Genomic DNA, 17,702 nt, shown 5'->3' with positions numbered 1-17,702 from the left:
GAGTTCACACAAATAAGAACTGATGAGGAAAAAAGCACTGAGTTATGTCACTTAATACAGCAATGAAATCTGAAACGTCTGTAAGAGCATGTTCATTAACTAACACTGCATGCATGTACTTTCAAAAATATCAACATCCCCAGATCAAAAATTTAAGATTGTTCTCTCAGATATAGAACAATTTATGCGGTTAAGAGGGTTAACTGCAACAATGCCAAGCATAGTTTTCCTTCTTCCCCACAAACTAACTGCCTCTTGATAAGGATGAAATTTTACCCTGGCATCTATAACCTTTTCCTTAGAAAAGTCAAGATTTTCTAAAATAGTACAAAATAACAGAAAACAGAGGAGGGATAAATATTTTAAAAACAGGTTCCAGGTAGCCAGAATTCATATGTGCTATTCATTTTGTCATGAAACATCAGTAAAGGACAAATCAGACTTTGTTTATTAAAAAAATACTTTACAGGAAAAAAAAAACTATGCATTCCATTGTCCTATTTTACAAAGAAATAGCTTAACAATTTAACACACTTAGACAGCTACAAAAAAGCACTGTGTTAAAAGGATTATTATTCACACAAATTTAGATTTAAGACTATTCATTAAAAACCTTTTTAAAACACTCATTAATGTCAATAAACAAACTAAGGCCACAAAACGCAAATAGTCCGCCAGGCAAATTATACATTTCATCTATATGCAAAGACCTCTTAGATAAATTAAAGCCACAGGAAAAAAAAGTCTTAGCTGCCAATCAAAATGGAGTTTAGTCACAGAAAACACTATTACATGAAAATTTACAACATGTGATAGAAGTAGTACATAAGTTTTTTAGAGAGAATTGAAAAGTGCTATATTAAGAGACACTGGTCTCAACTACATGCACAAGTGAATCCTAAAAGATGTATGAAGAAATGGAAGGCCATAATATTTATGGAGAGATACTTGCTTTTAAAGCAACAAACTTTCAGGATGAGGATAGGTCCATGTGCTAAAGAAAAACATCTGTCTTGTACATTTCCTCTACTTACTGCATGACCAATAAATACAGCGACAATCTGTTTTTAAAAAATTAATACTTAGCAGAAATATGAACCTCTGGCATGTACTAGTGAAAAGTTTCTTTTTATAAAACTTGTAGCAATGATAAAACAAAAAGACACAAACTCAATTATTCTAAAGATATAAATGCAAATAAATTTTAATGGCAAATACAGATGAAAATAAATGAGCTAATAATAATTAAAAATATATGCACTAAGGGTTTTTTGAATGTTAGTCTTGTTCCTAAATTAGCTTTCATTCTAGACAGTATTTATAGAGGGAAAAGCTAGAAGCAAAAATCTCTCCAGTCACTAAGCATGAACTTTTTGCCTATTAAGACTGATGCAAAACATCTTTTCCTAAGGTTTAGTAAGTAATTTTATTTGATAAGCTCCTTTTTCTCCCTACAAGAGCTTTTAACATTAGTCGTTATTCCAGCTGTCTCTAAGGGGAAAGGGGACCTTCCGAATGTCTTTTAATTCGAAGTATTAATAATAAAGTACCAGTGAAACAAATCCTAAGTATTAAATTAGCAAATTAAAAGTACAGTTAAGCCGAGGAATTCATTTGTAAAGAGTTAAAACTTTGGAGGGGAAAGCAAATCTGTCGTTTTTATTATTATTGCTTTATGAATTTGGGCTACTTCTTTGAATCATAATCCTACTCCAAGTACATCCTGGTAATTACAGTATGACTTCTGGGGCAAGGGGAAGACTTTTCTCCTGATTAATGAATACCATAAGATCATTCTAATTACTAAGTTAGGAATACTCATTTACTGGATCCTTTTCCATAAGCACATTTAAAAAATATCCCTCTGCTCCACAAAATACTAAAACTTATAGCCACATTCTGCAAGTAATCTCAAAAGAGTTGGCACAACAGATAATATACCAAAAAGGAAGATCAGCTTAAACTTCAGTTACAACTTCACTGCCATCACTACTTTACAAATCAGAAGACGCCAGATTGTTCCATGCCTCACTCCACCAAACCAAATAATTTAATGATTTTAGAAAAGTTGCTATCATTTGTATCGCTAAACTAGGATACAGCTTTAAAGCAGTAACAAACTCAAAACTTGCGCTTTTATATTCATCAGTCTTTAAAGCATGCTATTAAAATCTAATACTCACATAGGACATTCAGTTTCCAGATACATTACTAGCTAAATGTTTCTCTCTCGGTTCTATTGCAGTTCTAACATACAACGAATTTATTAGTACATGATTTTAAACATCTTTATACTCTTTTCAATATGTTATATTGGAGTTGAGGGTAGAATGTTTTATAAAAAGAAAATGGGGATTTGTTTTTGATTGTAGGTCTTTGCAGATCCGCTGGTTCCTGAGTGATTATACACAGTGCTGGCTGTCAGGAGACAGTCTCCTTGTTTATTAGCAATGACCAGCTTAGATGACAGATGGCATTTGCTGGATGGCAAGTGGGAGATGGGGAAATCGGATCTTGGAAGACAAGAAAAAAATAAAAAGTTTTTGCTTTAATAACCTTGTTCTTCATGATTATTTTGAAAAGCAAATGTTGCCTGAGAAGAATTTTACTTTGCACAGCCTGGTAAAGCTCTATGAAATTCTTCTGGACAGAAAAATAAAAACAAGAAATAACCCAAACCCACATACTCAGTGATTCACCCCCTCCCCCTAAAATAATAAAAAACATCCTCAAAGGCAGGTCCCTTAAAAACTAGTCTTGATAAACTAGAATTTACCCTAAAATTTATACCCAGGATTTTGAAACACCCCTGCAATAATCACATTACTCTTCATACCATTCTAATTACCTTATTTACAAAGATAACTAAAACCAACATCACTTCCAATTCATAAATGGTTTACACTGAAATGTTTCTCTATTTGTCTTCATCCTTTGTAACAGAGAATACATACATATACATATATATAAGGAATAATACAGATTCTAACTAATCACTGCAGTATTTGCTGATGGTTACTTTTCTATCAGTTTACACAGTGACCTCTATACTTTGCTAATATGCGTTTAACTACACAACAATATTGCACAAAGTAATATTTATATAAGATTTAACCTATTTCAGAATATTTTAGAGAAAATTCATATTTGTATTTCAAAAGATGCAGCTCTGTTTCCATGGTGACAGACATAATAAAGCGGCATCTTTTTTTGCCTATGTTAATGTAAATATTCCAAATCTCACTCTCCAGGAAAAAAAAATCTCCAAATTGCACTATAACCAGGCAGATACAAGAATCTGGCCTTAGGTGTGGGGAGTACTCTTCCTTTAATAAGCAAAAGGCCTATCATATTATTAACTAAGAGAAATTGAAATGTGTATCACATTAACATTCTAAAATAACAGAAAATTAAGACTACACTAGCTATATGAACTGTGCCTGTTCAGAAAAAAAATTGTTAAATATTCAGGCACTAATAAGGATTAGGCTACCTGAAACTCTAGGATGAAATCTAGTGCCATATTCTTTATTAGACAGTAGCAACACAGAGCAATAATAAATAAACCCAGGTATTCACCAGTTGAAACTGTGAACTGAAGTATCTCAACAGATCTTTATCATGAAGAGGTTGATGCTAGGTGACAAAATAGTTTTTCCTAAGTTTCATGCACAAAATATGGCAGCCTCATCTGAAAAATAGATATCATTCTATAAGTTTGATACTCATGATCAGTTTAGGAAGCAAAAGTGTCCACACAAATTGTGAGGATGCTAGGAAGCAGAACAATATAGAGTATCATGTCAACATTATCTCTTTTACCCAAAATATCTTCCATAGTTACCAAGTATTCTAGAAGAGATTAATGAACCATGGAGAATGAATGACCAAGGACTATTCATCTTTAGATATTTTTAATTGAAATATCCACTGGGCTTTAAATAACAGATACAAAAAAAAAAAAACAGTTGGATCAGAAAGTGCTGTGCTTTCTCTTTTGTTAAGAAATCAGAGAGCCACTGAACTCCTTAGAACCTACCTGCTCCTTATGGTTGAAACTAAATAAATGACTTGCCCATGCACAACATGCAGGACCTCCTTCCTGCAACCTACGCCATTTTTACTGTAGAAACTGGAACTGTGCCATAAAAGCACAAGTACTAAATCATGAATCTGATCTTCTATCGTAAAAACAGCAAAAATGGCAAGAGACAAGTCAAGATAAAATTAAAGGAAGTGAATTAATTTACCAAATAAGAATCTGTTATTCCAGAGAATTCTCATTTTGATTTGAAGAAGAGATTGAATTGTTACCTCACACCTTAAAACAGAAAGTAGCAGCAGACCCACTATTACATACTGTACTAACGGGATAAGATACAACTCTTAACTTTGCATAATCTGTGTAAAAAAGATATGCTTGACATTTGTGGAATGTCATTTCTCTTTATAGAATTATAGGCAAGATTTCTCCAATAAAACTTAACTTAAGCCAGTTATAAAACTATAACTTCACATCAAAATTTAAAAAAGTTAAAAAAATGTGTTTGAATATATACATATCACACAGGAGTGCTTGAATGTTCCTGTAGACTGTGTTGCTGGTCAGAGTCCAGTCTACTTTCCACCTTTAAAACTGGAATAGACTGAGTCATCTGATCTTGCTGTAGATTAAGTTCAGATGAAGGTGGGAAGGACGATGAAGCAGTTGTCAAAAGCTGTGTCTCTGTGCACGTTTCCTCAGATTCAGTTTTTATCCTCACACACTGGGAGTCAACTTCTAATTCTTGTTTTCCAGTTAAATCACAGTCCACATTAGAACTGCCTTCTGTGTTCTGAGAGGCATCCACAACAGGGTGGTACTGTTTAAGCCTTATATGCCAGGCTAAGCTGCACACTGCTGACACTGTTTTGAACTGATGAATGACATTTCTAGGGATGAAGTAGATATCATTGTCACACAGCTGAATTCTAGCATAACGAATGCCTTCCCGCCTCATTTGGTTTAGTTTTGCTTCATCTACCCACTGCACACACTAAAAAGAAGAAAAAAGTTTCATGAGATTTTAAAGTAAAATATGCAAAGATTAGTAAGTCAAATAAAATAATCAGCACAGGAAAACAGTAGGTTCAAATTAAAGTCAAACAATACTATTACAATTTACTACAATTTCCTACAATTCCTGAGATACATTTTTCCTCCTATGTTACTACTTTTCTAGTAACAAAGTACAGGTTAAAACTAGGACTGGCCTACAGAATCATTAAATAATTCAAAATGCAACTAAATATCAATACTCTTAGCCCCATGCCAGGGCAACATTTCTCTGTTTCTTTTACTGTCTTCCAGCCTTTTGTAGGTGAGGGCACACAGTGCAATTTGGTTAACAACTGAGACTGCTCATGGCCAAAACTGAGCATCCTGGGTCCTCTGACCACCTCAGGCCCACTTGTCATCCCAATGACTGAAGGGAGACCCTAAGCATTCTGGTTGGGAAGCTCCATTTTAATGATTTTCAACATCCTCCACAAACAGCTTTTAAAATGAAATTAAATTCACTATACCATGTATCCAACTAAAAGATAAAATGCAAAATTAAATAAGTACAGATACTTAATTTCCAAGATCTCACTCAAAGAGCAATGAAAAAACAAAAGTTCTTACCTGGGAAACTGGAGGTTCATGAAGGTCTAACTGAAGTCTCTGTACAACATCAGTAAAATCCTCAGCATGAAAACAAATCACATCTTTGGTTATGCGAGGTTGGTCACTCCTAAGATTGACAAAATTAAGTTTTAGAAACAAGCATCTCATAATGGAAAATGATGACAATTTCAACCTTCCTATTCCTGGAACTGCTACACTAGCAAAGAAATAGATGCATAACACCTAAGGACAAAGTATACATTTGTTTCTTTCATCAACTTAAAAAAATAAAACATCAATAAAGTGATTTTTAAAAAATTAAAATTAGCTGTTATAAAACTTAAACATCAATGATTAAATCATCTAACCACTTTGCCCCACCATCTCCATGCCACCAGACGTCATCATCTTGACAGAAAGAAATGGACAGAATACATCTCAAACACAAATACCACACATTCCAGTTTTTAAAGTATAGAGTAGGAAAAAAAATAATCTTTAACTTAAAATATTACTGTCAACCTGTGATTGAACTCTAATTCTAAAGATCAAACCAAACTCTACAATATTGAAGACCCTAAAGGCATAAATATTAATAAACAAAGTAAAATACAGCTTTTAAATATGTTCTGAGCCTTGTTAAAACCAGGCCCTAACTGAGTGTAAAAGGGAGCAACCTCTAAGAAAGCTAGTATAGCTGTTGCTCCCAAAATTAAAATCAGAATTACTATATGATCTAGCAATTTCATTTCCGGGTATATACCCAAAAGAATGAAAGCACGGCTATGAAAAGATATTTGTTCATAGCAGCCAAAAGGTGGATGCGACTCAAGTGTCCACTGACAGACAAATGGACAAACAAAACATAGTATATACATATAATGAAGTACTTTTCAGCCTTTAAAAGGAAGGAAATTATGACACACGGTACCATATGGATGAACCTTGAGGATACAATGCTAACTGAAATAAGTCAAATCACAAAAAGACAGCAACTGTTTGATTCCATTTATAAGATGTATTTAAAGTGGTCAAATTCATAGAGTGATGTTCGCCAGGAACTGGGGGAGAGCAGAAAGGGGAGTTATTGAATAAAAGGTATAGAGTTACAGTTCTGCAAGATGAAAAAGTTCTAGAGATTTGTTTTACAGCAATGTGAATATACTTAACATTACTACACTTAAAAATTGTTAAGATTTTCATTTTAATTTTGTTATGTGTATTTTACCACAATTAAAACTGTTTTCAACTTTTCAAATTGGTTAATGCTGCCTTAAGAAAACGTGGACTCAATCTTGCAATTGAGGTCCATTAACTTACCATTCACCAAACTGTACAGCTTTCAAAACCCCAACAGCAGCCGTACTCTGCCAGTCAAACCCCTGACCTACATGATCAGCATGAGCTCTTGTCCTGTCTTCAAAGAGGACTTCCCGGGGTTCACTGGTCCGAGGTAGGTACTGGAGATTTTTAATTTCATTCATTGATCTGTAGTCAATTTGGTTTCAAAATAATGAGGAGGAAGAAAGCAGCAACATAAAAAATTAACAGCAGTAAGACAAAAAGTCTACTAAAACACCAAATCTTAAATGAGGGCTGAGAAGGTTCAGCGATTTCGATCATCAGCATCTGACATGCCATAGTGTAATGCTGAATGGGGTGACCTCCTTTTCTCAGTCATGATGTCATGATAATATGACAGCTGTTATCCTGATCTGGCACAAATGTGGTGTTTGAATATACAAACACTATAAATAAATAGACAAATATATATAGATCTCTAGCATGTACATACTGCTCTATTTAAAACAGATAGTCAACGAGGACCTACTATATAGCACAGGGAACTCTGCTCAATGTTATGGGGCAAGCTGGATCAAAGAGGAGTTTAGGGGAGAATGGATACATGTATATGTAGGGCTGAGTCACTTTGCTGTCCACCTGAAACTATCACAACATTTTTAATTGGCTGAACTCTAATATGAAATAAGAAATTACCAAAAGATGAGTTGCCTAGTAACAGAAAATTTGATTCAGAATTCAAGGCTGTATGTTTCTTATACCTGGAGTCATTTTTAAGTCTCAAAGCATTCTACTAGACTTAACTGAAGATGGCAACCTGAGCATCTACATCTCCTTCCACATGAAAATGGAGGTAAAAGACTTCAAGTTAATGCACTAAGGGTGGGGAATAGAAGTGGAGGAATGGATGGGATTATAGATGAAACAGAACTGGCTATGAATTGGTAACTTGCTATTGAATACATGGGAGTTTATTACATTATCTTCTGCTTTTTGTGTGCTCAAAACCTTCTAAATATAATCATCTAAAGGTGACAGTAAAGGAATGAATGTTTAGCAACAAAAGAAAATGAATCAGTAAATGAACACCATCAACACATTTCTGGAAGATGAAAGATGATTAAAGGTGTTTCTGGACTAACGAAAGTGAGGCGAGAAAGCCACAGGCCTGGACTCAACCAGAAGGGAACGGCAGCTCAAAGGTTAGTAAAATGAGGAAAATGGACAGAAAGGAAGTACAGCTGAAAAAAGAGCAAGTAAAGTGAAATTCTGCAAATAAACCTGTCACCTGCCACTCCAGTGGCAGAAATGTGGTCAGGTATTTAAACTCATACAGAGGGCAAATGTAGGTGACCCACCAGCATTTACCTCTCACCTTAATTTCTTTAAAAGAACTCTAGTTTTTATTAGGTCTCTGTCCCTACCCTCATTCACAAGCTCCAGAGATGGATCCTGATGAGTTCTGGCAAACTAAGTTCATAATGGCAAACTAAGTTAAGTTCATTCCCCTTGCCAGTGAACGATATAGGAATAAGCACAAACTGATTCTGGCTAGCAATCAATATGCGAGGAAATCTGCTAAGACTTCTGGGAAGCTCCCTGGCTCCTAAGAAAGTCGTAAAAGAAAACACTCTTTTCTTTCTTTAGCTCTAACCAGATCCAGACGTATATCTAGAACTGCTATCGCCATCCAGCAGCAACCACAGAGGAAGCCACTGTAGACAGAGGGCCTAGGTAGGGAGAACGACAGAGGAGAGTAAAGGAAAAGACCTTGTTCCTCGCTGACAACACTGAACCACTGACTATAAGCTGCCTAGAGTCAACCTCTTTGAACTTCCTGAAACACAAGACAACATTTTATTTTATGAACCAGTTTGAATCAATTTTGCTGCTTGTAACCAAAACCATTCTGATAAACTTTCAGCCAAAAAATCCTGCATGTTCTTCTCTAAACACATCGAACATAAACTCACACAATCTTCTGGCATTTGGACATATCCTTTAATGTCCACCTCTATGTCTGTTAACTCTAAAGTGAAACCTACCTATTGACAAGCCTCACTGAAATACAAAAAGAATGCCCAGTAAGCCCAATGCTTTATTTCTAAATAGAAACAAGTCAACTAAGAATCACCAGAGACGTGAAGACAGTCTATAGCAGCCTGAAAAACACCAAAATAAACAACACTGAAATTTAAGAATTTTGTCAGAAGACAAATGTCAAGTAAATGCCCCAAAATCGAAAGCAGAAAGATAATAAGAAATATGAGGATAATAAAACTGGGAGATCTATTATTCAACCAACAGCAGTTTCCAAAACCAATGGTTTTGGTTACAAGCAACAACAAAAACAAATAATAGAGAAATGAAGAGATTACTGAAGCAACTAAACAAGAAAAATTTCCAGAAATGAAAGAAGACATGAATTTTTAACTTTAAGGAACCCACCAAACAACAAAAAGGATTAAAACATAAGAATAGGAATTAAAAACCCCAGCACAGATGTGTCATTGTGAAACTAAGCCCCCAGAGAAGAAAAGAATATAGGTTACTTACAAAAGAACAATGATGACACTGGCATTAAGATTTCTCATAAACAATATTAGATACCAGAAGACAACGGGGCAATGTTAAAAAATCCTAAGGAAAATACACCTTGTAGACTCCAGCTAAACTACAGATCATATTTAACAACAGAAAAAGAAATTTTCAGACATTATGATCACTCAATACCTTCCTTTTCTTAGACTATAATGAGTATGTGATTAAGCAGAAAAAGAAATAAACCCAGAAAGAAGACAACCGTTAAGGTAGAAAAGCATTAAATGGGAACTACTAGGTAGATAACTGTGAAATAAGCTTTTCACACTGAGGTAAAAAAACAGAGCTCCAAAACATTTCCAGGTAAAAAGGGATGTGTTAGACCAGAAAGTATGGTTGAAATTTTGGATTCTTGAGCGTATGATAAAAGCAAAGAATGCAATGTAACTAATAATATTCTCCCTCAAAGAAGTTATTAAAAAAAAAACAAACCAAAATGAAGCACTAGCCAAAGCCATGCATAAAGTCAGTGTGATTTTAGAAAAAAGTCTTTGTGACCCCCTTGGACTATAGCCCCACCAGGCTCTGCTGTTCATGGAATTCTCCAGGCAAGAATACTGGAGTGGGCTGTCATTCCCTTCTCCAGGAGATCTTCCCAATCCAGGGATTACAGGTCTCCTGCTTTGCAAGCAGATTCTTTACCGTCTGAGCTACCAGGGAAGCCCAATCTTAAACAATAGAAAGAATAGAAGATATTAGAAATATGGTCAAGAAAAGTGTATAGAATCCTCTCAAAAAAGGCAATCAGAAACAATAAGAAAAACAGAACAATTCAAAAATATCCAGCAAGATTCAAATATGAACCAAACTAAAATGTAGTATGATTTTCAGTATCTAGGTGAAATACAGAAAAGATCCTTTTGTTTATTATTCCTTTGAGTGACAACAAACCACTCGAACCTTAGAATAAACGAATTTTAGCCTCCAGTAAACTTACTATCCATATTATTTTAAATGCCATTTACTGACTTTCAAATTTGAGAATACTCCTCTTGACAAAGCATATACAGCCTAATTACAGTTTTAAAACAGAACATGAATTAATCTCAACAATGTATAAGCACAGTTGACAAAAAGTACAAGGGGGAGGAAAAGGCTAGAGTAGGACTCATTTAACTATCTGGAAAATCCCCAAAGGGAGGAATCCCTACCCAGTATACCATGAAAACAGAAAACATTTTTGCCTCTGGTGAAAAAAAGGTATTTGCATCTGGAGGAAAAGGTGGCCAGGATTTTTTTAAATTATAAACCCCCTATACTGTTTGATGTTTTAAAACCCTGTGCATATATTTCTTTAACTCTAGAGTTCATAAATTTAAAGATCATCTTCATTTGCAGTGCCCTTGATAACTAAACAGATTCTACATTGATTTCATCATTTTCAGCAACAGGACATTCTCAATAACACATAAAGATGACATTACTGTTTAAGTTCTGATTTACTCATTCTAATTCAAAGTGCTTTTGATGCCTCTCTTAAGAATATATAATCCCAATAAAAATTAAGTTGGATAGTACCTCAGATTAGTGGAGAAATAATAAACTGTTAAATAAACAATGTGGGTACAACTGTCTAATTACTTGGAAAGAATGTTAAACAGAATCTCTCCCTCTATACTGAAATCAACACCAGGTTAAATACATAATACTGAAATCACATATGTAACTAGGAGAAAATGTGAGTATTTGGTAACACTAAATGAGAGAAGGCCTTTCTAAATTTGCCACTAAGAAAGAAATCTCAGAGGAAAAGATAAATCTGACAATATATGAATAAAACTTTCTGTGAGTAAAGAGAAAAGAAACAACATCCCAATGGAAATAAAAGTAAAGAAAATTAAAAGGGAACCACAGAAGAAGAAATTTAAAACCCTCAAAAAAGGCAAATTAAAGTAACATATTTTTGTCTCAGATGAAAAAAGAGAATGTTAGTGGAGAGTACGGGGGGAAAAGGGTACTATCTTACTATGTGGGTGGAAATATAAATTGGTACATTTCTGGAAGTCATTTAGAAATCTGTATATACTTTGAGCCTTTAGCAATTTCTACTAAGAAAATAAACATGCATATACACAAAAAATATCTACCTGCCTACCTACATATATATATATCAACCAACCAGCCAGTCAACCCACTAGCCAGCCACAATGATGTACCATTCACGTTTAGTAACTGGCTTTAGTGGGGGAGATGGCTGATTTGTATTAGGTTGGTGCAAAAGTAATTGTAGTTTTCATTGTTGAAATTTGCCATTTAATATTGAATACATTCTTAAATAAACATGATTATGTTATACAACATTTTAATGTGCATTTCTTGCTTTATGTTTTGCTAATGACTTATTGTTTGCTGTTTACTTTGTATTTATTTTAGACTATAGAAATAATGTTAAGACAAAAAGTACACTTGAGCAGTTTTCTTATTCGAGTTCAAAATGAGTCCTAAAGCAGCGAAGACAACTCGCAACATCAACACCTCATGTGGCACAGGAACTACAAGCGAACATAGAGCACAGCAGTGGTTCAAGGGGTTTTTGCAAAGACAAGAGCTTGAAGATGGGAAGCACTGTGGCCAGACATTTGAAGGTGACAGCAACCAACTGAAAGAATCATCAGAGCTGATCCTCGTATAACTACACAAGAAGTTGCTGAAGAACTCAACCTCGACTGTTCTATGGTTGTCTGGCATTTGAAGCAAGTTGGAAAGATGAAAAAGCCCGCTAAGTGAATGCCTCATGAGTTAACTGCAAATCAAAAAAGCATCCTTTTGAAGTGTCATCTTCTCTAATTCTACACAACAACGAACCATTTCTCGATTGGATTGTGATGTGTGATGAAAAGTGGATTATATACGACAACTGTTAACAACCAGCTCACTCACTGTTGGACCGAGAAGAAGCTTCAAAGCACTTCCCAAAGCCAAACTTGCACCAAAAAAAGGTGATGGTCACTGTTTGGTGGTCTGCTGTCGGTCTGATCCACTACAGCTTTTTGAATCCTAGCAAAATCATTACCTCTGAAAAGTATGCTCAGCAAATCAATGAGATGCATGGAAAACTGCAATGCAAGCAGCTGGCATTGGTCAACAGAAAGGGCCCGATTCTTCTCTACAACAATGCCTGACCACCCATCTCACAACCAACACTTCAAAAATTGAATGAATTAGGCTAACGAATTAGGCTGCCATATTTACCTGATCTCTTGCCAACCAACTACCACTACACTTCAAGCATCCTGACAACTTTTTGCAGGGAAAATGCTTCCACAACCAGCATGAGGCAGAAAATGCTTTCCAAGTGTTTGCTGATCCCCAAGCATGGATTTTTATGCTACAGAAATAAACAAACTTATTTTTCGTTGGTTGTTGTACGCTGTAGTGGTTGTAGTGGTTGTACAACACTGGTGGTTGTACAGCTGTTGTTGACTGTAATGGTTCCTATTTTGACTAATAAAGAGTGTTTGAGCCTAGTTAATATCATTTAAAATTCACAGTCCGAAACTGCAATTACTTTTGTACCAACCTAATAGCTGATTTGCTGGTTTCTGTGGTATAAATACTCCCAACATGGCCAATTTCAACCTATTCATGTGATCTCACTCCATGTGGAATTACGAGGCTAATATTGGCCCTATTAGCTGGTATAAACTGGTTCCAGCACACCACTGTCATGTTTACCAAATATCATTTATCAATATACTAAAAAAATTTACACTAATAAAGAATTGGTAAAATAAATCTTGATACAACCATACAGTCAAAACTACATAGTCATTTAGAAATGATGATATGGCTGCATCTTAATAAGACACATTTTAAAGTAATCATCATGTAAAGAAGGAATTCATCTGTGTACAAAGAAAATTTATGAGCGAATATAGACCAAAATGTGAAAGCTTAACATGCCTAAATGAGTGGGATTATAGATATTTTTTGCCTTTTTACTTTTTTTCTGTTATCTGATGTTTGTTTTTTAAGTTTATACCAATCAGGAAACCAAACAATTATTTCCTTTGGGGAAAGACTATAGAATAAAAAAATATATACAATACTTAAGAATTTAGAATATCAAGATTCATCATTATGAGGTACAAAAACTGCTATGGTTTAGCAATGTGCTGAAGTTTTGGTTTATTGCCATGTTCTATCATGCTACCACCTCATGTTAATAGTTTTTATAAACTATTTTCATAATTATCGCCAAGTAAGGTTATCCATACTTAACTCTAGTATTACTTTTCTTTGAGTTTTAAGGTAAGGTCTAAAGCTAATCTGTTAAAACTCATTTTGGGGTACTTAATATTGAGTTCCTATTTCCATAATCTAAGCAAATATATGCAATGTTCAGTCTCATTAAATGACATTGGTTCTCATAGTCCTAAAGTAAGTTAATCTACGTTTGTTTTAAACAAATTTTGCTTCAAACAAAAAAATATGTTAGGACAATATGAATTACTATACATCACTGGTTTTACTCAGCAAACACTGATCACTTGCTATGTGCTATGAAGAATTAGACTGCCCTCAAAAAGGTTAAAATTTATAGTAAAAACCAAATACTTGTCAACAGATTATTAACGAACAGAATGATGTGTGAGCACAGAGAAGGGAATGACCAATTGTTTAAAGGAACAAAGAAAAGTTTCACAAAGGAAGTGACATCCAAGTTGAGTTTTGAAAATTCATTAAGAGTATATCAGGTAGAAAGGAAGATGATGAAGGGATGCTACTCCAAGTAAAAAGAGCAGGGCAAAAGCACACAGATGTGAAAGACTATGGTTTAGCAACTGAATTCAGTGTGACTGGACCAGACTAAAAGCAGATACACCTAGAAGAGATACTTTCAGGGCCAGATGATGACAGAACCTTGTCAACCACACAAAGGAGTTTGGACATTTATCTCGCAGGCAATTAGAACCCAGGTTTTAAGAATAGAAGGATTTTTTTTTATTTTTAAAAGGATGCCTCACTCTGGTATCTGTGTAATGAGTGAACTGGACTAAGGAACTGACAACTAAAAGAGATTTACTTAAGACAGCTCTTTAAATAAATCAGAAAAAAATGGTTTTCAAACTGCTCAGCTCTCAATCATTTCTATAAGCAACCAACTAAAAAAGGGCTTTTGCTTATCTGAGAAAAAGCAGTGTTTACCGTCGTCTTTTGAAGGGTGACTTTGGCATGTCTGCTGTAGGGATCATCTGCTCTCCTGGCCTGACCCACATGATGGGCCCATCATCACTCTGGGACCTACACTGGAGTCGGAGGCTGGAAAGTGTACCCCAGGGCAAAGTCATCTGGAAGTCAGAAGAATAAGTCACGTTAAAGGAAATTTTTTTAAATTACATACAAGTTAACCCCTCACATCCAAAAGAAAGCTTTAGGAAGCTTATTTTGTGTGTGTATAAGAAGAAAAATAATGTTGTATTAGATAGTAATTTATACGTAAAAAAGAATCAGTGAAGTTAAATATTTTACTTAAATAATTTTCTGAACATTTATCTTCAAAATATGGGATAAAACTGAATTTTAATAGATAAGATTAGCTTGTGTATGCATGTGCTCAGTCACTCTGTCATGTCTGACTCTGTGGCGCCAGTGACCGTAGCCTGTCAGTCTCTCCTCTGTTCACAGAATTTTCCTGGCGAAAATACTGAAGCAGGTTGCCGTTTCCTCCTCCAAGGGATCTTCCTGACCCAAGGATCGAACCTGCATTTCTTGTGCCTCTTGCATTGTAGGCAGATTCTTTACCACTGCGACACCTGGGAAGCCCCTACAATTAGCTTAAAATTTTTTAATGCAAAGTATCCATTTAAATAGTGATCAGAACTTTAATAATCTGAAAAACACTCACTTTCAGAAATGGTGATTCTTCTAACATATCAAGGAACTCTGGGAAATAATCACCAACTTCTTCATCTACTGCTCCAACGAGACTTATCTGCCGCATAGGACCTGCTCGGTAGGTGCCACAGCAGTATGTCCTGTTGACCTGAGATGAAATGAAAGGGGGCGGAAAGGAGTGAAGTATACTATGAGAATCAGGAGAGCGTATTGTTTCCAATGTTCCTATTTCTTTTATATACTAAGAATTCAATGGTCAGTACCTTGGATAAAATCAACAGTTACAGAAAGGCACCCTAGCACACTGACAAATATATTGACATATGAACCACAAATAGAAATTCCAAAATGCAAGTCAGTCCATGGTCCCAGGGAAATCTCAAGGAAATACTGAAAACATTAAGATATACTTAAATTTCTCTGGGAATGATGATTTTTAACTCTTTAAACACTTGTGATCTTTATTAGGAAAAAAAATCAGTAAATAAATAGTTAAACTGACAGGACAGAAAAAAAAACAAAAAGGACTATCAATTTGACAAAAAAGTCAAATTAATCTTCCATATTCATTTTGTAGTCCCTAGGCTGAAAGCTTTCACATCAAGCCAGTTACAAGGATGACTATTATCAAAACCAATCTCTCATCACTTCCATATAAGATTCTCCACCCAAGTAGGCTCATCATTTTTTCTAACCAATTTATGCCAAACTTGTATCTACCTGCAGTGATTCTTCTCTTGAGTCTGCCTTCTTGGAATGTCTTCTTTTCTGTCAACCTAAATCTTAACTGTCAGAGATCAGTTCTAGACTTTTCCTCTGAAGCCTTCCTGAGTACTCTTATAATAATCTAATGTTACCTGCAAGCACTTAGACATTTTGTATCAACTCTCTAGTAAGCTTAAGGCATGTTCTAAGCAGCCCTAAGAAATATGAAGCCCAGAGAATCCTAAACTTCACACAGAATCTACCAACAATACAATACAAGCTGATATTAATTCTAGTCATATCATGTATGTTCTTAATACTCCATCCTCCAATTCAGAATGAATTGTTTCTCAAATGGAGAGACAGATCCTGTACATACAGATGACTTAAACACTAGATTCTAACCAGCATTCCACCTTGGTTCAGTAACTTAGCATTTTCTACCTTATGTAAGATGCAGATTGAGAGCCTAATATATAATTATACTTTTAAAAGCTAGGTCTCTATTGAACAGTCAAAATTTTTTTTAAAGACAATTGTTACTGTTTCAAAAACTGCCTATTTTGCTTAACAGAAAGAATAAAGGAAGTTCTAGTATTTCTTACAGTTCCTTACTGCTAGTTTTTTAGCAGTGCGTTCAGAATCATCCCACTGCTTTTTTTTTTCCTATAGACAATTTAATGTCATCCTACACATACATATACAAACACACACAAACGGTCTGAGATCTTGTTATCAAGTAGCAGTCATTTCTTAATTCCTTAATGAATCTTTCCCCCCAGATCTCCTTAGGTGATCCCAGACCAGAATTACTTTGCATATATTTGTATGAATTACATTCCATTTGTTTGTATGATCATCATGCTATTAAAAGTCAGGGGAGGCACTCTGGGAAAAAGAATATATTATGTGATATAGAGATAAGGAAGTTTTTCTAAGCAAGCATTATTCTAACCTTTCTAAGACAAGCATCTTAAACAACTAAAGCAGATGTAACTTTGGTATTGATATCAGCTCTAGGAATTATATGCTTTCAAGGTTAATAAAAGAATTATCAGTCTCCTCCAAATACCTCCTCCAACTATTCCCAATTATCAGAAATTCCTTCCAGCAAAAGCTTTCAAACTACATGGTGAGTTTCCCAAAGATGAGTCATCATTTAAATCTCACATAACTTAATCTTGAAGAAGTACACAGCCATGTGGTAGTTTTCATCAATTTATGTGGCCTGCTGGCTTTGAGATTATACAACTCTTAAGGCATTAAAAATCTGAAATCATGTTGCTTTAAATTTTACACACAAAGTGAAACTGAATTAACATCTTTTTACAGTACTCCATGATTACCTAATTTAAGTACCACTAAATTCAACAGCACTGAACTTGAAGACAACGTAAAAAGGCAAACACCTAGAATAATTAATATGTAACATGAAGTAACATAAAACATCCTCTCCTATTCTGGAAAGATAAGAAAGTAAACCCGAAGAGGAGAAATTGCTGAATTTATGCTTACTGAGTCTAGAAATAATCAGCTATTAAACTCTGGCCCCCAAAAAAGGTGGTGGTAGTAGAGCTGTTTAACAGTATTTACTGTTCATATAAAATAA

General features: G+C 34.8%; 1 protein-coding gene across 1 annotated transcript in view; it reads right to left on the bottom strand.

The window, feature by feature from the left end:
• Positions 1 to 412: 412 nt before the first annotated feature.
• The window catches only part of RSBN1 (round spermatid basic protein 1), a 43,208-nt gene continuing 25,918 nt past the window's right edge, over positions 413 to 17,702 (bottom strand). The window contains exons 3-7 of the mRNA XM_065906741.1: positions 15,399 to 15,536; positions 14,699 to 14,841; positions 6,968 to 7,135; positions 5,666 to 5,774; positions 413 to 5,036 (exon numbers count right to left, since the gene is read on the bottom strand). Coding sequence (XP_065762813.1) covers positions 4,563 to 5,036; positions 5,666 to 5,774; positions 6,968 to 7,135; positions 14,699 to 14,841; positions 15,399 to 15,536 — 1,032 coding nt within the window. The 3' untranslated portion in view covers positions 413 to 4,562. The remainder of the gene's footprint in view (positions 5,037 to 5,665; positions 5,775 to 6,967; positions 7,136 to 14,698; positions 14,842 to 15,398; positions 15,537 to 17,702) is intronic.

Source organism: Muntiacus reevesi, chromosome 1, assembly GCF_963930625.1.
Source record: "Muntiacus reevesi chromosome 1, mMunRee1.1, whole genome shotgun sequence".
NCBI classification, from domain to species: domain Eukaryota; kingdom Metazoa; phylum Chordata; class Mammalia; order Artiodactyla; family Cervidae; genus Muntiacus; species Muntiacus reevesi.
This window is presented reverse-complemented; position numbering and strand designations above follow the sequence as displayed.